Source organism: Strigops habroptila, chromosome 7, assembly GCF_004027225.2.
Source record: "Strigops habroptila isolate Jane chromosome 7, bStrHab1.2.pri, whole genome shotgun sequence".
In the NCBI taxonomy this organism is placed as follows: domain Eukaryota; kingdom Metazoa; phylum Chordata; class Aves; order Psittaciformes; family Psittacidae; genus Strigops; species Strigops habroptila.
In genome coordinates, this window is record NC_044283.2 from 64,460,707 (window position 1) to 64,485,641 (window position 24,935).

At 38.3% G+C, this 24,935-nt stretch overlaps 1 protein-coding gene across 4 annotated transcripts in view; it reads left to right on the top strand.

Moving 5' to 3' along the window:
* Nucleotides 1-24,935, top strand: part of INPP4B (inositol polyphosphate-4-phosphatase type II B) — a 309,190-nt gene that overhangs the window by 116,519 nt on the left and 167,736 nt on the right. For all 4 annotated transcript variants that reach the window (XM_030492258.2, XM_030492256.2, XM_030492257.2 and 1 more), the window contains exons 3-6: nt 1,650-1,874; nt 3,493-3,537; nt 22,688-22,806; nt 24,617-24,733. In XM_030492258.2, coding sequence (XP_030348118.1) covers nt 1,784-1,874; nt 3,493-3,537; nt 22,688-22,806; nt 24,617-24,733 — 372 coding nt within the window. In that variant the 5' untranslated portion in view covers nt 1,650-1,783. The remainder of the gene's footprint in view (nt 1-1,649; nt 1,875-3,492; nt 3,538-22,687; nt 22,807-24,616; nt 24,734-24,935) is intronic.

Consider the following 24,935-nt stretch of genomic DNA (forward strand, 5'->3'; position numbering starts at 1 on the left):
AACTACCTGCCTCTTTTTTCCTTCCTTTTTTCCACTGGCAGCTCCAAAGTGTTATGAAATAAAACCATACTTCTGAATCATTGAGGTCAGTGACAGAACGAAGTAGACCACTGTGCTGTTGCAGATCTTACCCCAGCATCAGAAAAGTTCTCACCTCTTCTAATTTCCAGTCTTTTTGAAGGTTGCTGCTCTCATGGCTCAAATGCAGTAGCAAATAACATAAGCGCTTACAGCTGAAACTTCTATGTCTCTAAATCAGTTTTTGACAAACAGTAAAACGCAGCTTGTTCAGGTTTGGTCATTCAAGTAGGTATTTTGTGTGTAAACAAGGACCTGATGAACATATGCAGCTCCTTCAGATTTTGAATATTCTTGTCTCAAGAACAGAATACCTTGTTTTATGACTGAGACAGGACTGAAGCAAGAGTTTGAATCCTTATTAGCACTTCTTAAATTGCTTGTGAATCCAGAAAGACATTCTCCCTCTTCCTGCTGCTCTTTCCAGTCTTTCCTCATGAATTCTGTAGTCCGACTGTTATGTGAAATCTAATCCAGCATTCTCAGCAGTAGCTGCAGTCACACGGATTTCCTTAGATACACCACCAGACAAGAAACTTGTCTTACCTCTACAGGGATTTTTGCTGGTACAGTTTAAGAGGCTTCCAGACTTGAGCTTTGTGTCTTTTGTTCCCCCCACAACAGTAAAAGCAGAGTTAATTGTAAGTGGCAGATGCTCAGTTTATGAAGTGCAAACGAGTTTAGAATAACATGTGGGTAAGTGCCCAAGGTGAGATACTCAAGCTAGTAAAAGGGAATTTAAGCTTACTTTGTACTGAAAAAAACTTTTCTGTGTTGTTTGGATTTTCAAACTAAGTATGAAAACATTTAAGTGTTCCGTTTCATCCAGTAATGTGATCTATGGCTTATTTGGGTCGAAATGATTCTGGTGTCCAAACAAATACTTCAGTCCTGATTAATACTGCAGCACAGGTGTTTTATAGAGCTTTATATTTCTAAATCAGTTGGTAACTTGTTTTAAAGAAGCATTGATTTTTTCTTTTTTCTTTCTCAGTTTGTTATTCTCAGTGCTTGTTGCACTAAATGTCACATTGAATTTGTGCCTCTATGAAGCCATCTATACTGCAGAATTTGAAATGCCTAAGGTGTTTTTTCTTCCTGTTCTAATCTTAATCAAATGACTGACCCTTGCTACTTACCTGGATTCCTTGGGAGCTTCAGGTTTTTTTCCCTCCTTTTTCATTTTGTTCGTAGAAAATTTAATCATTAAACAATTAGACTTCAGGCAGAACAGCAAACAACGTGGATATTAATGAGGTCAGAAGTTCCTATATACAACCTGTTGAGTCTTCACAGAGGAGCTGCTAGGCTGTGGAATCTGTGCTAAGGAAGGATTTCCTGTTTCAGTTTGATTCTGCCACGTAGTTTAGCAGTATGTTAATTGCTCTTGGAACCGCTCTGGGGATAGACTTAGTACAGCACTGAGTACAAAAGAACTGGGAGTTTGATTCAAGAGGTGGCTGGGGTGCATGGTTCTGTGACCATGAAAAGAAATGTGTGTGTGATGCTTTTAATTGTGTGACATCATTATTTTCATGATCCTAAAAACTGTGTTTGTTTTCTGAGTGCAGAGTTTCAGAGCGGAGAACCCGATCTTTACCTTGAAGCTGCATCAAAGCCAGATTGCGAATCCTGGGCTGTGGCACTGGGAGAGGCAAACTCGGAAGGTTTGCAGAATAAAATTCAGCAGCTCCGGAGGTTGATCATGGAAATCAAAGAGGAGAGATCATCAGATGAAGCACGACAGTTTGTCCCCTCATCCCAAGTAGACAGTCTAGGAGAGCCACAGTTTACGAGTAAGTGCATAATACTCATTTTATTGAGTATTATTGAGTGGCACAGTAAAAATGGCCTGCTCTCTGTATCAGTACAAGTAGATTCACAAACAGGGTGCATAATGTTGTTTAACTTGTTGTTTGACAAAGTGCAGTTGTTGAGGCAGCAAATTGATGAAAATTATCTATAAATGTCATTACCTGATGTATTTTTATTTATGCAGATAACCTTCAGGAAACAAATGTGTGATCACTGTGTTTTTGACTTTGTCTCCCTAATCTGTTTTCTTCTTAAGACTTAAGCGCTATTTAGTTAGAAATATTCTTTTCTTCTTTTGTGTCCTATATGAACATATGGACTACTGTTTAAAATGTAGCCTGATAACTTTGATAAATGTGCATAAAGCTTTAGTGATACTTAAATTAGTATTGCAGATTTGGTTTTTGTGATGTAAAAGCACTCTGGGGATTTGAAAGCACGTAGCCATATGTTGAGTCATCTTTGGTGCTCTGGAGTCTGGGCACTATATTTCAGTTGCCCAGCTATTTAATCAAGTCTGTATCCAGCATATTGATAAAGGTGTTCCAGACCAATATGCTGATGCTGCTAGCAGCAGAATTCAACTGGGAAATTTGGTATAATTCCAAAAAAAAAAAAAAAGGAAATGAAATCATGTTATCTCTTATTGACCAAGGCCTTCCTAAGCTCTGCAGCTGTAATTTTTCTTGCACAGACTAGAATGATTAGCTATAGTAATGAGAACAGTCTGGGTTGGGGGTTTTTTGGGGGTTATTTTTTAATTGTTTTTAATTTTTAACAAAAATCTTGCTTTCCAGTTCATATACTTGGTCTTTCCCATCTGATCAGTTTCTTCAGTAATGGCAAATACTCAATAATGCTCACTGGAGACAACATATAAATGTCAATGGGACAGTTTAATTTCTACAAGGTTCATTGATACCATAGTTGTGACGCAATTACTTCCTCCAGTGGGTGAACAACTGTGGTGTTTAATTATCCTTCCTAAATTTCTCTTGTTGCAGCTCTGTGGTTTACTCCTTCATTCCAGTGCAGTAAGAAGATATTGGCCTTTGCACTAAAATATGCACTAGAATATAATTCCATAATGAAGGGAATTGAAATATTCTTATTGCTCTTGGTGTATGAGAAAAAGAATTAATGTGCTATTTTCCAAAACCAAAAAGAAGTTGGTTTTGTTGCTTTACAATATATATGTAGCTGTTCTGTTCTACTGCATTAACCCGATTTACATACTTCCACAGAATGGGTTTTTTTGTCTGTTTTTAGTATGATGACGTCACTACTTTAAAATGAATCATCAGATGTAATATTTTTTCATCAGATATATTGTTAGTTTCTGTGATAGAAAATCTTAGAAGTACCCAACTTGTCAACTACAACTATGAAAGGCTCAGTCTTTCGCACACCCCCCCCCCTTGGTTTCCTTTCCCAGCAACAGAAAGTTTCTATTAAAAAGAAAAATGTCGTCTTCAAAAATAGAATTAATGGCAGATAGTTAGAGGTATGAATTAGGCATGTGAAAGTTTGACTATGTATTAAAAAGCTAGACACTGAAATCTAATTATTTCTAATATATTTTTTTCTTTTTCCTGACAGGTATTCAGAGAATTGCAAACGAGCCAAAGCTGGAGTTCAGTCTTGGTAAGACAATTTTGTCTTCTTGGAATTGCAATGGCCTGAATGTGTGAAGAGTCTACATTTAGCTGATACCCTAAAGCTGTCCCCTTTGGGGCAGATGCACTTCTGTCTGATACAATAACTTTTAGATTATCTTAACTCTATCATGATAGCTTTACCTGTATGCCTTTTAAAAACTGGACAGTTATAGCATTACAAAAACTTTGTTGAGTAGTGTTTTTTCCTGTAGGGACTGTTTCTGCTGCAGTGGTTTAATGTTGGCATGGAGAAAGGCCTGGCTCTGAGTTGGGGAATTACTGTGCAGTAATAATTGTTAAAAGTTATTTTAACTTTTCTGTGTGTTTCTATACACATTATAGGTGACGTGACTGTAGTATTTGGGCATAGGTAGTAATTGTTATACTCCAGTGATAATAAACTCCCAGAATGACCGTGATGTGGCATAGGAATGGAGAGGAAGGTGCTGCAAGCAGTGACTGTGAATTAGATGAGCTGTACATCAGGAGAGCTTGCTTTCAGTGATAAATGTACCTCAGCAGGTAGAAGTGTAAAACCAGTGTAAAGCCATTTTCAGACTTGTTTGGGCTCATGCTGAACGGAGCTCTGTTCGCTCATGGTGTCAGTATTTGTGTTTTGCATTTGTTTCTAGTAGGAATTTATGTTCTGCAGCATTATTGATTGAGTCATTGCAGCTCTGTGAGTGATCTTATACATCGACTTCTACTGCTGCTCGGGTAATAAATAACAGTGTAAATCTCTTGGTTTTGACTGATGTTCCTGGCTAATGTCCTAAGTCAGGGATATTTGGCAGTGTAGGGAACTATGTAAAGCTGATTCTTAGTGTCTTGGTCCTAAAATAATACTATATATGTAAGAGTAACACATTTGCATTAGGGGAATCCACTTTCACTGATTGCGTGGTCTATGCAAGACTTCAGTTTTATCATAACAGTTATAGTTCTCACTGGAGTATCAACCTATCCATGCCAAGACTTCCTAGCTCCAGCCACCCCACTCACCACCACTGTGCTATTTAGATGTTTAAATGTACATGTACACAGCAAACAGGTCTTTCTGATAAGTGAGACAGGAACAGTTTAGCTGTGAAGTATGCATGTGCTGTTTGGCCCAATCAGCTAGTTAAAATACCTCTGGCAAGGGCAGCCAGTCAAGATGCCTTTTGTGCTGTTCACCTGGTTATTGGCAGGGCTGGAAGGGACTCTCACTCTGACAGGCTGGTCTGTGCATCTGGAAACATGAGTTGCCTTACTGTGCCAGCCGAGCTGGATAGCTGCCCCTTGGCAGGATCTCTCCTTTTGAAGTCTTGGTTTATGTCAAATTAAAGACTTGACATTAGCTTTAGCTAATCAAGGACTTCCAAGATCTCTCTGTAAGGCAAACCGAAGCATGGTAAGCAGGGATGAGAGAGACATTTGCTCGAAGCAAGCGCATTGCTGCAATGTTTGCTTAACTTGGGTAACTAAGTCTTGGGGCTCTGTAGAGACATTTCAACTTGATTAGACTGGTCTTTAGCATTTAGAATTTGGAAGGCAAATCTAACAGTTGCTAACCTATAATACTGGTTTCTAGCCCTCAAAGAATGGCTTGTATTTATGATTTTGTTCATATGCTTTATATAAACGATACTAAGTAGCATACAGTATATGTATGCAAACAGACATTTGTTTATATCAGTTAATATATCCATTTTTTAACTGTATTAAAAAATTGACAGTTATCACACAATTCTAGTTTGTAACTCTTCTGGAACACTCTGGAAAGCGTTCTCTTTATAAAATGTCCAAAGTGTTGCCTTCCTTTTATTTTAAAGGTTAGTAAAGTGTTTTGGGTGTTTTGGTGGTTTTTTTTGTTTCGTGTGATATTGGTTTGGTTTTGGTTTTAGTTTCTTGAGGTTAAAGCAAATGATAAAAATCTTCTGAATTATGGCTTTCCAATGCAATATACTCAGTACTTTTGGGAGCGTACCTGATCTTGTAACATTCCTTATTTTGGAGTCAGATCTTCCTTTAGACTAAGATTTTTGATTTTTATATTCCTGAGGACTCTAGAAATATGGCTGGGTTTTGAGCCTTATAACCGTTGGGAAGTTTTACTTTTCAAACTTCGTCTTGTTTGGCTTTTCAAGTCTTTCTGTTCTGCATGCTGTTTTATGAAGCACTAGGAGATAGCATGTGTCAGTCTGTGCAGAGTGCAGAGTAAAGAGAAGGAACAGAGCAAAAGGAATACAAGCAGATTCTGGGCCTAAATAAAGACCTAATCTAATAACAGTGAAGCTGATAAGAATCCTTGCCATGACTTCAAAGTGCACAGGGTCACTTCTTTTATAGATGTTTATTTTGGAGTTACTGTTCTTGGCTGCTTCTTTAAAACATCCCAGCCCTTGAGTCCCAGATCTAACTAAATACGGTTGTAGGTTCCTGACTTTGCATTGATTTCAGTGTAGCTACTTTGTCAGAACTCAGCTGAAGCATTATGTAGTAAGTTATGGGAAAGAGATTATAATATGCATACTGGTAAACACTATTGTGAAGTTTTTAAGAGCTTCCACCTCTAAAGGTAGTTGCATTTACTTGATGGGGAACTGACAAAGCAGCACAAGAAAACTCAATAATGAAAAAAATGGGGGAGCAGGGCAGAAGGCACAGTTAGTAGTCAGGGTGCTCAAACATAAAATCAGTAGTGAACATGATGTTAATATGGAGAAATACATTTGAAAAAATAGTCTAAAAGGAAAGTTTGTTACTCCATCCAATGACTAATAGAATTCATTTTGACCCATTACAGTGTGTTTGAATTTGTCTAATTGGCTAAAGTTGTGAAGAGAGAGCAAAGGATATTGCAGTTGTGGCTGTAAGTATAATAATCTAGATAACTGTATAGAAAGGAATGTGTCTGCGCATATTATAGGCATATTCAGGTACTAACTTTAATGAGAGCTCCTGTCCAGCATCTCCAAAAGCTTTCGGTTTCTTGGGAAGTATGTTAGGGCAGTGAAGCTTGATGGCCTAATCTAATGTTGCACAGCCTCTAGGTGCTTTTCAAGGTACACAATAATGTAACCCATGGTTATGTCCTTTTACGAAATCTCATTAAAAAGTGCACAATTCACCAAAAACTGCAACAAGTAGTTGAATGAATTAAAAATAAAAATTTTGGGGATATTTATTTTTTCATTTTACTGAATAGTGGATTTGACAAAAGCCTAACTGTAAATGCAGAAGTATTTATTCTTTACGGTCTTATTTTCACTGAGTAATGTTGTGATGGCATCTTTTGGAAAAGGTCTTGAAGCGGATTTACCTCTGTATAGTGAACCTAAATGGTATATGGATGCTGCTCAAATACCATGACTAAATGATTTTTCCAATTCTGAAACATTCTCTGGAGCTTTTTCAGCAGCAGCTGGTCCTAGGAGAGTGATAAGCAGAAGTACTTTTTTCTTTTTAAATCCATACCATAAGCCTGGAGTCAGTCCTGATCCTAGCAGAATTGTCCTTTCTAACTTGGTTATCATGTTACGAGTTGGTGAACAATTGATATGTTGTTCTGTTAGCTAATTGAAAAAAAAAAAAAAAAAATTACATTTTTTGGTAGATTTAAAAAGTGATCATTTCTCCTTGAATCAAACTGAAAGTGATGCTTTATGCTGAAGGGTGTTGATCCCTTTAAAAAAGTCAAGTGTTGACCATTTTAGGAACAACATTAGCAAAAACATGAATATGAAGGATGGGTTTGTGCTTTACTAAACTGTTATTTTTTTGCTTACATTTCACCCTTTTTTGTTGACACAGTTTACTGAATTTTACATGAATTTGCTCTGGTCCCACACAAATTTCATCTTCCACCAAAACAGCTAGTCAGGTTTTTTTCCTAGTTTTACTAACGTAAAATTTTACTAATGGAACTACCCTTACTTGAGTGTATTTGAACTACCAGGAGAAAGTGGATAACAGCCTTGTAAATGCAAATGTGTATAAATCAGGGTTGTGACTAAGGGAGATTTTAAAATCTAATAGAATAAAGATTCTCTCACAGTGACTCTCACATGTTTTGATGTAAATGCTTATCTAGCGATAAATTTTGAAAAGCTATGGCTAATCTCTTTAGCAAGGGGTTTGTAGATACCTGAATTTGGAAAGCTATTTAACAGTTGAAAGGTTTTTATTGGAATTTAACCATTCTGAGAGACAGGGTTTTAGCATCTTAGTTCTTGGGTGATGCAGCAGATAATAGGATTAAATTCTGTCAGAAATGTACAAATTCTGGAATCTTGTCAGAGTTGGCAAAGTGCTGTATTTACAAGGCCGGGGAGGAAGGAACATAAAACTAGGAAGGACCTTCCTTTTTTACATCATAAATAAAATTGGTAGGCTTCTTAGTAGAATCAATTTCTTCTTGATATTAAAAATGGTACTTTTGTCTACTTCACTTTTTTCTTATAGGCTACATATGTGTTGTCTTGTGTGCAAAATTCCTTATATCCAGAATTTCAAAGGGATAAGGTTGTGTCTATGCTGAAAACTGTAATGTTTTCTGTGAGGTTTGTGTGCTAGTTCAGTGCCCCACTGAGGTTGGGTACTGGGAGCAGATTAATTATGACAGCTCAGTCTTAGCATGGTTCTTCTACCTCATTCCTTACCAGTAAGGGTACTTGTGCTGCTTTGCCTGAACTGATTCTAGGTTCTGAGGTATAATACTCCAATCAGAAACCTTTAATGTAACTTGTAGGGTTTATTGAAAGTTACTTAGGAAAAGGGTTCCTGAGTTACTTAAGAATTTATAGAGGTAGGTGGAGATTTAATGCAATTCTGTGAAAATTGGGCTATCTTATTAACTTTTCTCACATAGATTAAAACAAACAAGCGACTTGGTATGGACCTTAATTTGTCCTTTAATATTTTTCCAAGCATAATGCTTGGCTTCTGAAGTATTGGGTGTTCTGGTGGATGTGACAGGGACTTTTAAATTCTGCTGATGAAACTGAAAATATGTGTTTCCACGGTATTTTAAGGTAGTTCATAGGAATATAAGATTAAAGATCATTAAGTCAGAAGTTATTTTTGGCACATGCTGCTGCTCTTTTTTCTTCATTATTTTTCTCTTCCTACTTCTCCCCAAAATTACACCTCCTACTATGCATTCTTTCGATTGTTTGTCTTGCCAACATATATATACTCTTTCCAGTTCAATTTTTGAAGCTCATTCTCTCAAATGAGTCTCTTCAGATTCCCTGCATGCCTTCCACGTAGGTCTCTTAGACCTCATGCTATGAGACTTGATTTGGGGGGCGTGTGCATGTTTGTGTGCACGCACGCGTGTAGCCTATTACACATTTAGTCTTTAGGATGCTGGAGCGGGAGAATAGAGCGAGTGGCAGAGCTGTGTGAGAGCTCAGTGGCTGAGCTGGGAGGGCAGAACAATGCCTTACCCAGCAGTTCTCTGCTATGGGAGGAGTTTTTATGGGCAGCATCTTCCTAGGTGGACTGGCATCATGACCAACATATCCATGCTCTTACGTGACGTGATGGCTTTGTGCTTGCCTGATACATGATGAATCCATGACTGATTCCCCTGTGGTTCCAGGAAACTGTTCTGAATGAAAAGGACTACTTACTGAGTAATTTCTATTGCAGATGTTTATGCACAGAGAGCAACAAGCCAAATAAGGATGAGTTATTCCTTTGTTCTTATAAAAAGCTCCGTAAGACTTCCTTACCTGCAACAGAGAATTGGATGGCAGTCCTGGCACTGCTGCCTTCTTTCAACCTTTCCCTACCTCCTACCTCCCAGGAAGCTGACATTTTAACTATTCAGGATGTAATTGATTTCTTTTTTTCTTATTTATTTATTTAATTTTAAATTCCTTGACCACGCTGTTGTCAGGGAGGCTTAGAAGGCATACAGTGTCTGCAGATTCTTTTCAGCAATAAATTTTAGTCTACTCCATAGCTTCAATACTAGAAATAAACTACATTTTCATAAATGTTTTAAAACTACAATGCGTCTCCTAGTGGAAGGGCTTTTTTTTCCATCAGACTGCAGTGTCTGGTAGCATTAAAATTCTAAGCTTTATTTCTACTTAAATAAGAAATTACGTATGCCACTGTTTACTTAAGAGACATTTTTAGTATTCCTTGTTTTATGCCTCAGTGGCTGAAATTGTAGTTTTCTATGCTGTTGTCTGATGTCCCTTGCAGTCCTGGGACTTCTTCCAGGCAAGTAGGAGAAATAACTTGTATTTTGGAATTATTAGACAGTCAGTTGGGATGCCAAAAGTAACATTTATGATTCAGGGACTGGAGATTAGTAAGGAACTGGAGCATCCTTCATATGGGGAGAGGCTTGCACTGCTCAGCCTGGAGAAGAGAAGGCTCATGGGGGATCTTTTTCTTGTGTCTAAATACCTGGTATGGGAGATTGAGTGCAAGGGAGCTAGACTCTTCTCAGTTACGCCTGGTGAAAGAACAGGAGATGATGGACTGAGGCTAAACCCACATGAAATTCAGTCAGAACGCAATTCCCCATACACAGATATTTTTACTGTGAGGATGGTAAACACTGACACAGATGACCTAGGGAAGTTGTGAAGTCTCCATCCTTGCAGATGGTTGAAACCCAACTGGACACAGTCCTGGACAACCTGCTGTAGCTGATCCTGATTGGGGAAGGGGATTGGACTTGATAAGCCTAAGACTGATTCTGTGATCTGTGTGGCAGGGATTTGTCATGTAACTTGCCGATAGGATTTTCTTAGTGATGGGCTTGCAGTGGACTCTTGTCTCATTCTGTACAGTATGATGATAATAAGATGTCTGTTGCCTTGATCTAGAAATTCTTCAGGATCTCTAAATAGTCACTCGTAACAGTCTAATTTAAACATAATTTAAAATTGTTGCCGTCTTTGTGGACTCAAGCAGTTTTAGGGAACTTCCATTCTTGCACTGTTACTAAATCCTTTAGGGTATGTTTAGTGTGCCTTACATAAGGGTATGACAGCAGCCTGAATTGCCTTGCTTTTGGGGCAGAGAATGTGTTAGGACTGGACAGAGTAGAGCAAATGTGGAATTAAAATTTTGTGAATGCTCTTGGCCTGCGATAATATCTTATTGATGCTCATTTTTATGTTTTGGGGCCTTTTTTGTACATTTGCATGCATAGTTTAGTTTATTTTTTCTGTATATTCTCACAGGGAAGGCTTACTAGTGGGAATGCTTGCAAAATGCAAGCTTGAAATAGAATGTTTACTGAATATGTATTTGCAGCAGTGGAGTTGGCCAGGAATGAAATCGAAATGGACACTTGTACCCTCAGTTGAATCTCTTTCCCCTTTCCATGTGAATAAAAGAATTTGGGTCGAAGACAAAATAAGCTGAGGATGACTGTTGGATGATTGGCCCCTTTTTCTAGTGAGGTGGACTGAATTCTGGAGTGACCGTGGGCAGCGACCCGAATTCAGTGACAAGTGAATGTAAAATAGTATAGGTAAAATATAGAAATTCCCTTTCAAATTACCCGTTGTCCCCTCTACACCTTCTTCTCGTACATCTTCCTTTTTTAAATCAACATGGGACGAATTCAAGAGGAAGACCCGAATGCTCATATGCCGTCTCTTGTGTAATAATTGGCAACTTCGTGGTGTGTAGCTGCTATGTTAGCAGTGGGCAGAATGATAAACCTGTGGATCTGCCCTGTGTCTGACCTCTTTCTGGTCCAGTGTTCTACTGAGTTAAAAGGGGCACTGGCACCGTTTCTCCTTCAGCTGTCCCGCTGGGTCTGTGTGAAGGAAATCAGCAGTGATGTTTTTGCAGAGCATGGACTAGCAGCTGTGCCCTGCCACTGCCTACCAGCCTGATACTGTCAAGATAGGTGTGTGGTTTGCAAATCTGGACAGGGACAGAGATAGGCTCAGCATTGTTAAGGCTAAGGCAAGTGGGACATGTCTAGAAGCCAACCTGCGGGGATGTAGAGACCTCTTACAGTTGAAAGCTTAAATATCTGGAGACTTTAAATACCTTCGAAGCTAGGTAGCAGGTGTGCAGAGGCTTAGAGCAGTTTGTTTAAAACTTACTTGTGGACATCTCTGTCTTTTTGTGACTTTACACTTGACTTTTTACTGTCGCTTTTTGCAGTTGGTTTTTTCTGACCTTTAGCCCAGTCTGTAAAACACTTCATGAAGAATTGTCAGGAGAGCTCCTCCCATTTCATTCCTTGTATGTCTTTCTCCTTGGAGATAGTCACCTGGTAATCCCAAAGGAGTATAGATCACTTGGGAGACAAAAAGCAAATAGATTATTTGGAGATTACAGTGGTTATGTTGTTCATGCTGCTTGTTGTGCAGAATGGTAATGACTAAACAGACATGAAACAATTCTGTTAGGCCAATAATATATTAACTGAAACATTTTTAAGTAATTCAAATCGTGATAGCTCTTGACTTTTTTGACTTTAATGGTACAGCACAGCGTTAACTGAACATTTGTCTTTGAAATGGCAGTTGTTAAATACATCTCTAACTATGCCTATAGAAATAATTGCAGTAAGACTTTCATGTTATAAAACATTTCCCAATGGACTTTTTTTCACTCCTCATATGTGGAAACAGAAGTGCCATAAATAGCAAAACATCTAATTAACAGAAGATTGAAGTGATCCTCCTCTTTTGAACACATTAGTTATAGATGTACTTATTTTGGGCAGTTTTGAAATGCATGTCCTGTGGGGAGATTCAACTTGAAACTGAGATTCCTCTGCAGGTCCTGAAAAAGCTGGAATTCTCTTAAATGCAGCACCACAAAATGCCACATGATGTTGGGTGCAGCATGACAAGCAGACTGACCTGAGATGCTTGGAAGGGCTTTGCTGAAAACAAGCAAAGTACTTAAGAATGCTTTTCTTTATTGTTTTACCCCCATCTCCTGTGAATAATAAAGTTTCTAGTACACTTATGGCCACTTCAGTTATTGTGATAAATTAGATTTTTAGTCTGTTTTTTCCTGTTATGTGGAATATGAAAATGAAATGAAATAAATTGAACTAAATTAAAAAAAATGCCTGTCTTTGAAATATAGTTCAAATGTTCAGAACAAGTCAAAGCTGACACTTTAATCTGCAATCCTGTTGCATTTAAGATTGATTTCTGAGAGGGTGAATGAGTACGGAATTTCATTATGAGTTAAGAAGAATTTAGTCTTAGCATTCTTTGAAGACCAGAATTCTTCACACCCAAAAAGCCAAGGATTGTTGGATGTAGGGTTATAAATGAACTACTTTAAAATGGGCTAGCACTGTTTTCAACTTTGAGATCTGAACATGTTCCCGTTGAGATGAAGAGCAGCAATACCTAGGTCATTCTGGATTAAAATCTCAGATCTGCCAGGGGGTGTCTTTACAGAGACACATGAAGGACTTCCCCCCCACCTTTTAATCCTTAAATAATATTTCTTTGTACAGAGGAGTTGAAATAATTTACAATTATTTCTCTGTGGAGAAAACTGTATCTTTACATGTGTCAACTCGTCAAAACCAAGGCAGTTTTACCCTAGTATTGTAATGTGTAAATAGCAGGTTTTCACCTTTGAAGAAACTCCTGCTAGAAATGGCAGTACTTGTAGTATAAGGATCCAGCTTTCTGGTTTAGTATGCAGCATGTTGAAATCGTTAATATCTTCTCCTTTTAAATCTGTCTCAAAATACAAGCTTGCAGACCTTTTGTAAATCTGTGAGTTAACAATTTAGAGTAATAATTATGGGCCAGCATCTTTGAGGAGATGAACTCGCTGTTGATTTTGAAGAAAATGGCAATACAAATGGATATACTGCTTTAAAAATGTTACTTTAAAATGACATGTAAGTGTGTCACAACAGCTACAGTCAGTATGGTTTTTGTCACTCTATGCTTTTTTAAAGGCTGTTTATATCTATCAATAGAGTTCTCATGGTTGAGATGTACGTTTTGGAGGAGTCTAGGAGTAAATGTTTTTTCTTCAGAATATGTGAGTAAACGAATCCAAAATGCTTGTGGGAGATGAATTCTTGAAACTTGCCCTCTGACACAACCCTTGATCTGTGAGCTTTTATTATTTCTGGACTCTGTCATTTATGTGAAAAGACACAAGTATGTGTCTCTGGTCTGTTTTGGGTTTGGGTCTTTTTTAATTCCTTAAAAAGGGGTTATACTTTGCTATTTCATGCCGGTTCCATGCTATTAAAGTAATCTTAATTTATTTGTCAGAATGGCTGTTTCAAAATCCCCTGAGGAGTAAAGTGTTGTCTCTTACTTGGATCTCTAATTTAGGTATTAATCCAGAATCGCCACCTTTTCAGACAAGTCTTACTGATATTAGAACATCTTATCCTTTTAACTACGGCTTGCATGCAGATTACTTAGCAGTTATCATGCATTTCCTGCCTAGGAAATTTAATCATTATAGGACTTAAAGTGATTGTTCTGGATTGCAGAAATCTGTTTTCTCCTCTGATTAAAAGTGTCTCTTGCTTTTCTTTGCCTTGACTTTGAAGTACATTTTAGTCTGGTTTACTTTTAGACAAGTCAAAGAGCGTGGGTTTTGTTTTGCTGAAGGATGACCTGTGGCGTATTGGAGTGATTAATGCTTTGCTTTCCATTTTCTGGGAGGACCCTCTTTTTAAACAGAGACTCACTTATTTCATCGCTTGACAGGCACCTATGCAAAGAGAACGAAGTGTGAATCAAGCTATCATTTAGCATCCCAATGGGTGGTATAATGAAAAACACCAGTAGAATCATACAGCTCAATAATACCCTGACTACTTTTTTAAAAGGTTATGTTCTGCCTCATTTGAGCACTGCAGATGGAGAGTCTGACAATGCTCAAACCTTTCTGCTGCGCTCCCATGAGGGTTGGATTTTTTTGAATCTTTGTGAAGTTGATCCAAACTACACTGCTTCCTCTCCCTTCTCTGGAGGCTCCATCCTTGGCATATGTAAAGGAAGGAACACGACTCTTCTCGGACAAATGAATTTTAAAGGTTGTTCTGTTAGACAGTTGAGCAATAGTTTTGCTTCCAAGTCTGATTATTGTCAGTCTTTTGTGAGTTGCAGTCCCTACTGCATCTTGTCTTGGCACCTTCATCACCTTTGCTATGTAACATTTTCACTCAAAGAAGAAATTAATAGTTTTATTCACTAGCAGTGTCTCATGGGCAACAGGGCTATGGTCACAGAGTTGATTGGCTTATAATTAATTAGAGCTGGCTCCAAACAAGTCTATGTGAAAGGGACGTCCTCATCACAGCCTCTAAAACTGCACTATTGTTTAGATGTGCTCAGGTCAGTGTTACCGCCTAAGCTAGCTGCTGTTAATAGCAATGCAGCTGTGGGACCTTGAAGGCTTGTCCAGGCTGCATGACATGCTGAAGAAGCAGGGTGGAACACTCCCTGCTGAGATCCGAGTTCCTGTAGCTGGACTTCTACCCAGAAGCCAGAGTAGCTCACTCCAAGCAGCTGTACTGCAGTAAAGAAGCACTCTGAAAGATTGAAGGTTTTTTAGAATTTTTTGTGAAACTTCTTGTCTGCTGTAGTTCCTGGACTCTCTATTGCTTGACTGCCTTCCTTTACTTTGCAAGGGAAGCTTCTTCCCTTGCCAAGCCTGAAAGTATGTTGTAAAGATTTATATGATGACATGGATTTGGAGTAAGGCTAAGCAACAGCTGAATTTTCTTTACATATTAGAGGAGAAGACTGTCTCAACAGTGTTGTAAAGTAATTCTGCACTCTGAGGATCAAAACCCCGTAATGCTTCACTTGACAACTGGCATAGCACTGTAAAAACGCTTATGTCAAAGGAGGCAAGGTATGCTGTTAGAAAAAAACACATGTGGCAGATGGAAAACTTTGAGAGACACTTGGTACTTCTGTTTCTTTTCATCCTCTTGTGGTATTGCCGATATATTTTTGTACATTTATTTTATTTCTGAAGAGAAGGACAAAGTTAGGAACCAGCAGAATGTATTTTGTTTATAGACTATGAAGAAATTGTTACAGGTTCTGGATGTTTGCTATGAGCTTACAATATGAAGAAACTTAAAGCTAAAAGAAAATAAGATGTCTGTATACCATTTGCTGTTCTTCTAATTCCTCAGTTGGTACTTAAAGTTGTAACCACTCAATTTTTGGTATCATGAGAGATCTCAGAAAAATTACAGCAAGTTTTCTTATTTATTAGATACTTGATATGTTAATATTGGGAGAAGGTGAAGGGAGAAATAGTATTTCACTCTGTTTCCAGGAGGTTTAAATGCTTTTGTGGTATTCTAAAGCTTCAACAATACCAAAATGAATTACAGCCTTGGAATAGCAGTATCAAAATTAATTTTGATATGAATATATTTTGGAGTATAGTAATACATAGCGAGTTTTTGTAAGACTTCAAGCAATTTTTTTTTTCCCCTCTTTTTTCCTTCTTATTTCTCTCACCAGAGAACTGAAATCACCTTCAGGTTCAAGCAGAACTACCATTTCTGCTCATGGCTCTGCCTGTTATATTTTTGGACAGAAGGTAACGAGGGCAACTGAGAATCTAAAGCAACAGCAAGAGCCTCTGCTTTGCGGTCACTAGACTGCTGCAGCATCTCAGAGTTCTTTGTGCTGCTAGAGGCACGTGTGCTCAGTAAGGAAATGCAGTCTTTTGTAGAAGAATTACAAAGATACACAGAGACACACTTTCAGATACAGTTTCAAAAATTAGAGGAGCTTAAAATTTTGATCAAGAGTAGTTTGTTTCATAACTTAAGTAACCAGCTGCTCTGAGCAAAGCTAGGAATTCACTTCTGCGACCTTGTTGCCATTGTATAGCTTAAGCCTAGAGCACACAGCTGGCAGAAGTCAGTTACAGTCGTAAGTAAAGCTGGAAGAGCATGGTTGTTAGCAGCGAATGTGCTGAAACAGTCTATCGTTAGCAATGGATTAATGCACTACCAAAATGTAAATAACACTGAATGGATGGTTAACACATGTAGCCATGCATTCACTTCTGCAGTGGAAATATGATGCCTATGAGCCGTACCTTGATCCAGTCAGCCTCTTTCCTGAGTCTCTTCAGCTATCATACCTAAACTCTGGAAGCAACTGGGGCTGTCCAGGCTGAATAGCAAAACTGCAGTACAAAATAGGCCTGTTCTAACACGTCAAAAGAATCGAAACCCACATGCAGAATATGGCTATTATTGATGCTGGTAATGGCAATGAAAAGTTAGTCTAAGCCTTTGTGTTTATCTTACCTTCTTGGAGAAAGCAGAAGGATGCAGTTAGAAAGTGGTCTTCTTAATGTTCTAGTACAGCATGAGGCTTTCAGTAAAACAGAAAAGACATAAACCCTAAAATTTCTTTTTTTAAAGAAACCTGCAAAAAAAAAACCTGCAAAAGCCAGGGTGGGCAGAACTTACTCTGAAATAGATCACTTCTGATTTTCACAGTGGTAATTCTAACCAGATTTATCATTTCATATGCAAATAGGAAGATGAGTGCAGCTGGCATCTCAACTCCTGGCCATGATCACTTATCCCACCCTCCATCAGCATATTGCATTTTCCCCCAGCAGCACTCATGTATCTTATTTCAGTGACTCCTAAATGATTGTGTGCTTTTAGCTGCAAATTAAGTGGGTACCAACTGATGTTTTTCTGGACACCATATTGATGTATTACTTACAGTGAGTACTGCTAATATTAGTGGTGTTTGTGGGTTTTTTCACCCCAAACCTGTATTTGTAGAGATTTCTTAGAGATATCTTTCTTTATGCTTTACCTGATGAGACTTCCCTGTCATCTCTTTCTCCTTGGACTGTTGGTAGAAATCTTCTTCCTCCTGTTAATTACAGGCATGCCGCAAAGGGTACTAATTGTGCATTTCCTTGAGCTATAACTAGGTTACTTTAGCAACCAGCTGTACATTCCAGAGAACAGAAATGTATTTTATTTTTATGCAAGTCTCTCATCTCCAGAGACAGGAACAGTCTTCTTGAACATTTTCTTAGGTAAAAGCCAGTGGATCTCTGCTTATTTGTGTGTGATCCAAATGTAGTCTTCTGTTCCATAGAGATTCTTTTCATTGCGGAGTTTGCCTGAACATCTGTTTTAGTGACTACTGTTAATGAGTGTCCCTCCTAATACACAGCTGTTTCATGACTATGTAACTGTGCCCTCATTTTACAATAACATGGATATTATAATTTCTGTGGCTGTATCCTTTGATATTTTGTGTAGTATGGTAAATTTTACTGGGAGTCCACATTGCAAATTGCTGTGGGAGTAACTTCTCTGTTCTCTTGGTCCCTAGGTAGAAGTGCTCTTGACCTACCAGCCAACTGAAGCATTCCTGCTGAAATGTGAATGGGACAATCAATTAGGAGTATTTATGATAAACCAATTAATAATATTTATTGTGGAGCAGTAGCTGGAGGGGTGCTTATTAACAGCATTCCGTGCTAATACCGGTCCCCAGGTGTTTGTGTCATTTGCTTTCAGGCATGTTTTGCCATGCAAAGAACACATCTTTGTCCTGTCCTCATCCCTCTTGCAGTTGTATTTACATTCCTACTTCGAACATATGGCCAAAGCCTTTCGTCTGTATTCTGAAGTTGGATTATGCCTAAGCCTTTATGTGTGCCTTACTGAAGGTGTTCTTTTCAGCAAGCTTGGTTAGTGGTTGCAGCAGAGACAGAAGCAGTGATGATGTGCCCTTCCTTCTCATACGCCTCTGTATCCTCCTCAACGACACTCAGGGTGGAGGAAAGAAAACTGTGTACTGTTTAGTGTTCTGCATGTAGCACAGGTCTGAATGTAGTGTTCTCTTATTTAATGTGTCCTTTTGCTCACTAAGGAATAGCTGCACCTCAGTTAATTAGTCTACCAAGACAGACTGTACATTATTATTTATAAACTAAGTTGCTTTGGGATGATAACACTGCTGCAATGCCAATGAAATGAGAAAAAAACTTTTGAACATTATGTTCACATGTATATGTGTGTGAGACACACAGGCTTCTCCCATGCCTCTTGTCCTCAGATACTAATTTTCTGTTCTTTTTTGACAGCATACAAAATAGTGTGCCCTGGAGACAGCAGGGCTGTGGTGCTTAATTCCTGTCCCTTGCTAGCCCCTTGGAATAAGTTTTGGTTTGGAAAATCGGGACAGATGAAGCTGTGGGAAATTGTGTTTCTGTCCCTGATTAGAGGAAAAGCTACCTGTCAAATTGTCATGTAGGTTAATATATGCATTTTGTGAATCTGTAGTCTGGGAAGACATTCACCAGTGTGCTGTAGTTTCTCCCACTAACAAAAATAAACATTGTAATTTCAATGCCGTTTCCCAGTTTTTGGGCTAGTCCTTGGCTTCCTTCCCAAACAGCTCTGTGAACTCTGAGCTGGGGATGTCTTTCAGTCCCTCTGCCCATGTCCGTTTGTTCCAGCTACTGGACCTTTTTAAGTTCTAGGAGATGCTGCATCTCCCCATTTCTCTACCAGATTCACTTCTTTTGGCTCTGGTGGGCTTAGTACTTGGAGTAGTGCTGAATGCCTAGCCACTTGTTATAGTTCCAGGGAAGGTAGACGATGAGTTTTCAGACTGTTTCTATTTTGTTTCGTTTTGTTTTCCCCTTTTTCATTTTCATATAGTCACAGGGATTTTTCAGTCTTTCTGTCTGTGCTCTGTTCCTCCATGGAGGTGTGTTTTCAGAAAATACTCCCAGATCCAATGAATCAGTCACTGAAACTGTGAAGCAAGATTCTGCTCTGTTTACAGCATAGCCTAGTTTTGAGGAAACAGTAAGAGTCTTTCTCCTCTGTTGTCTTTATGTATGCACACAGAAGGATGAAGAGCACAGCCAGCATGTCAGTGCAGCATAGAAACCAGTGAAATATTGAATGTGGCAGGACTCGAGAGTCTAACAGCTACTTGTGCACTTTGCATTTACAGCATGTGTGGTTTGTGTACGTTGTAATGGTATTGGAATGTACAGGGCAGTGTATAGGCATGACTGATAGAGAAGGAGCACTTGTTTGCTGGAGAATAATATTATAGCTTTAATAGTAGAACAACAGTAATGGATGTAACAATATTCTCTTTGCTTTTATTCTTTAGAAAAGTAAGTGTTGAAGGATGATTGATTAAATGTTATCTGGTTTAAGGCATTTAAAATGGTTAGACAGTTTTATATGTAGGCCACAGAATTTTGCAAAATAGATAAATATTTGTAAATATATTCTAGAGCAATTCTTTTTCCTTGCAGCCTTTCATTTTTCTCTACACATACTTTGCTGTCTTTCTTTTCTTCTTTTTCTTTGCTTAATATGTAGAGTTGTCTTCCTGTCATCTTAGCTTCTTTGTCGATATAAAAGCATAAATTATTCCTAATGCAGTTCTTCCTTAAACATTCGTTGTACGCTGATAGGCTTAGGAGAGATGGGATCACCAGGAGAATGGATGACTCAAGCTTCTACACTGAGTCAACAGTCACAATGAGTAGATTCATATACTTTTGGCATGTAGGTACAAGCTGTCACTTCATTTCACTGAGTTTTGTTGATGAGTTTTTCCAGAAGTAATTCAAGCATAATGAAGTATTAGTGTGACCTATTCTGTGGTCTGCTTGGGTATAGGTTATGATGGAAAATGCATTGAAACTGTTACCTGCTTTTGCTGTGCTATATTTACAGTTAAGAAAACAGCCTTAGCATGCCTTAAATGTTTGTATTTTCATCAGTTTCTTTTTGAATAGTATGTCAATAATGCCCAATGGATGTGTTTAAATATATAACATGTAGCTGGTATTCCACTTCCACAGCCATATAATGTTTCGCTTTGTCTGAAGTGTGTTGACTTATTTTTTGAGAAGACCTAACATTTTCAGAGATACTGCCAGTAAAATAGTTCGAAGGGCAGTAATGCCATGCGGGGCTGTGGCACTTGCCAGGCTATGAACAGGATATAAAAAAACTTCTTGTTTCTTTGGCATCAGCTTAAAAGCAGTCCTTATGTTGTGTTAAATAGTTCGGTTGGGCTGTTTTTAAGGGAAGTGATGCACTGTGCTCAAACCGACAATTTCTGTGTCACACCAAATCATCTCTCTGCCAGCATCAACCTTACTGAATATCCTCTCTAACTCAAGAAATAGTTGTGACCAGCAGTAACCCAATGTCACAATAGAGACAAAGTAGGCACAGGTTTTATTTCATTTCATTTATCCTTCTGCCCTGGGATTTTCTGAAGAGTTCTGGTACTTTGTGCTGATATTCCCCATTGGAGAGATATAGGTAAATTATCTTCATGTCAGCTCTACCCAGTGAAATTCTAGATCGTGTTACTAAGCTGCTTTCTTGCAGGAAAATGATCTAATGGACTGGGTGGCCCTACTTTCATAGAAATTGTTTCCTATGCTCAGATATCGCCAAGTTCAAATCTTCTTCCTATTGTTAAAAGTTTGTCAACGGGGTAAAAGCCTGTACTCTTGGAGTTAGTGACACCTAGTTAATCTATTTGAGACATCCCACAAATAAATCAAATTATTATTTATGATGGATTTACCTCCATTCAACATGCACTTGTACTTTTTGCAAGAGTTCAGCTGCAGAGTTCCTGACAGAGTCACTGGTGGAGTTTTAGGGAGATTTATTTTCATTTTTCCTAAGTTTCCTGTCTCTGTTTTTCCTTTCTTTTTTCCCTTCTTCCCTTTTATTCTTATCCCACTTGTACCACCAGATTATGAATGGGTCAGTTTGAGACTGTCTACCAAGAGATTACATTGGAAGTTTGGGCTAAAGCAAAAACTTCAAAATGCTCATTGAAGATTAAATTGCTTCCTTGTTCCCTTTTAACTGTTGTGGAAGGAGTGGTAAAAAAGCTTCAGCCAGCTTTCCTTTTATTTCCTCAAGCAGCAGGTTTCCCCCCTGCCTCCCCCCCCAGAAAAAAAGTAGAAACCAAGCTGAGTTGGCCTTTTGTATGTATCAGAGCTTTCCTTGGCTTGGCTTCTCATCAGGCCAGCTTTGCTTGCTGTGAGGGTAATCAGACTCACCTTTCAAAACGTTAAAGGTCAGCTGCACTTGAGGAAGCCCCTGGTTGGCAGTGACTCTAGAAAATTTCACAGCATTTTCTTGACAATTAGCCTCTCCAAAACCATAGGCTTTTTTCTTCTCTCTGGATTCTAAGATCTCAGTGTAGTTTGATGCACCGCAGAAAGCACTGGGTAGGTGCTATCACAGTATTCACTGTTGCGTCTTCCTTACTGAAGCATGTAGGGTTTTGCTTTTGAGCCAATGCATACCTCATTAGTCTACATCCCTTCTGCAGAACAGCTAGTGGTGCGCTTTTTTCTTTCCTCCTTTTCTGTTTCTTTGGTGCTTTCATCCTTTTGGTTAGAAGGGATGAGGAGTATTAGTCTAAAGAGTCAACTCAGTCACCTGCATGAGTGAGCCAAAGATAACAGTGAATTATTAAATAAGAGCTGAATTTCTCTGTACTCGTTAGCTAGAATAAGTTTTAGTAATGATGTCACATAGCCAGAATACAATTATTCTTCTAATTTATATGCCAGTCTGACAAAAGAATTGGTTATTTTGCTGTCTGCTCTTAGGTATGTAGATTTTTACTCAGTGATTAATTCTACCAAAAAGTTCCTAATGTAGTATCAGACTGCATAAACTAACCTAATCACTGAGAGCATTTAACTGGTTTAGAATGTGTTTAAAATGGTCGTGTACTGTGAAAATTGTCAGACAAGAGATGATCAAATTAGGCTGCTAAGGGAGATTTCGTGGCAAATGAAATGAGTGCTTATGTAAAATTACCTACTGTTGCAGTGTGTGTAAGTGTGTGTGTGTATGCGCACGCACATTCATATACTGGAGCTGATGAGCTTCTGGCAGGGAGCTTTGCAGAAGCTGCAAGTATTTTTAGTGGAAACGAAATCTCAGTTCAGTGCTGCAGCATGTGACTTCCTATTTCTGTAAGTTACTTCCAAGGGACTTCCTCTGTTAAGTCGGCTTGTCTCTGGAGATCTGATCTGGAGCCGGAGCATAGTCTGCTTTGTCCTGTGCCTGTGCCAGCGTTTTCCCAGAGTTTTCTTTTGAGAATTTCATTTTTATTTTGTACTGTCTCCAGCATGCAAGGATCTAGTGGCTGCTACCCGTGATCGGAAGCTGAATACATTCATACAAGTCTCAGTGGTACATCCAGCAGAGCACATTTTGACGAGGTATTCAAGCACTGAAATCGTGGAGGTGAGAGTCTTTCTTATTCAATTAATATGTTGATTAATAAATTGCATGTTTCTTCCTTAGAAAGGGAATGAGAAATAAAACAAGTTAGTGCATAGTCTTAGGAAAGACAAGCACACTCTGGCAGTTAGTAAAGCATACCTAAGAGCGTTCTGTAGTTCTTGGCATTTAACCAGGATAAACAGTTAGAAGTGAACTTGGCTTTTCATTAAAGCTCTGTTGTTCCAAGTAGAGACATAGAGAATACTCCGGTTCTCCAGACGTGAGTCTAGAATGAAACAGGGAATAGTTGCTCTCATGAAAGAACAAGGCAATGCAAAGTAAAACTAAATTAAGAGTACAGTGAGTTGCTAAAGTATTTTTAGATTACAGAAGAACATAGGTGTGTTGTATGGTCTGTTATCCTGTTTCTTGTTCTATTTTTTTCCATTGGAAAGTTGATGCTTTTGCAATTTCTAGAAGTAGGCTAATATTTTTCAATTAGGGAAAAGAGTGTGTGTATGTAAGGTCTGTGACTTTATATAAAATAATTAGTATCTTGCACATATTATAGCAAAAGTTGTCCAAGGCTGCCTTGCCGGTCTTCGCTTTGCCCTATTAGCATAAATGTCAGAACCAGCAAAAATAGTTCACAGAGAAAATTAAGTGTGAGCAGGCAATGTAGGTGTAACTTGCTAAACTTACTGGAGAAACTCATTAAGAAGAGGGAAGTCTTATTGTAAACACACACATGATCTTGCCAAAGGCTTCTTTTAACTGTTAAATACAGTGGAAATATTTCATGAGCTCTTTGTGTGATCAGTTTCAACCAACTACTAATTAAATTGTTATAGTTTCAGCCGTCAACCATCCTGAAACTGCTTAATTCAAATATCTTGTGTCTCATCAGGATGTTTCATTGCAGACTGTTTGCAATGATGTTGTTCAGAAGATGGAATAGATTTATATTTTCTTAATAGAAGTTGATGCATTTCCTAACACAATGTCCTAGATCTGAATAAATCCCTGAATTTGTTGTGTCAAGGCTCTCAGCTTCACAGTCAGGCTTTCGGAGAGGAGCAAGGCAGGGGCACAGAAAAGTTATTTTCTACAAAAATTTAAGGATACTAGTCTGGTAATCTTTGGAAATTAAGTATAATTAAACATTAAGAAATTATAAACACCATGTTATATGATTCATGTAATTGTTTGTATATTTGAAGCTATGGTATAGTTACCTCTTTGTACAGCTTTTAGGTAGAATCATGTTACAAAACACAGGAATGTTGTCTTGCTCCACTACTGCCTAAGAGGAGTAGTGTAATCCCCTCCTCACAAATCAGTATGCTTAATGTAATACAGGGAGTCTCCATAGCATTTCTGTAGACTTTTAAATTGTGATTTAATGAAGATCTCTTTTTGTGTGTCTCTGTGTGTGTGTAAGTTTTATCTTTAGGTTATTTAAATTAATATGAAACTGTGGTACTTTCAGAGAGTATCGTGAGAGAAAGAAAGGGATGGTTTATTACAAGTTGTATTCCAGATACTGATACCTGCTGGCTGAGCTGTTTAAAGGCATGTTGTTAGTCTCTGTTTCAGAAGCACTTAATACCTCTTCCAGTTAAAAATCTTTCCAGAAAGTTATTTGAAACTTTCCTCACAAAGTTTTAAAGTTCTCCAGTTTTCTTATTGATTGGATGGTACTTAGCTTTTCAGATCTCTCTGCTGTAGAAGCAAAGTTCTTTTGAAGAGCCCACAGTTTCTGTACATCTGCACTGGCATGCTACACATTGCACAGCTGTTACCTTACTGAACGTTTACTCATGTTTCACAGGGTACAAAAGATCCACTGTTTTTGACTGGTGTGACATTCCCACCGGAATACCCTATCTATGAGGAGACTAAAATAAAACTAACGGTCTACGATGTCAAAGATAAATCTCAAGACACGGTAAGTGCTTTGCTTCATTTCTTGCATAAATCTTACTGAGGATTAAGTTTCTTGCCATGTTGTTCTTTGGCTCTCTTTAGCAAATTTGAAAATTGGGAAAGCAGGTTTATGTGAATTGGTTTTGCTCTTCTTTTATTCTTAAAATGTACTTTATTTTTTGTTGTTATGTTAGAGAGTAGAAAAAGAGAACCAGGCTTATGAT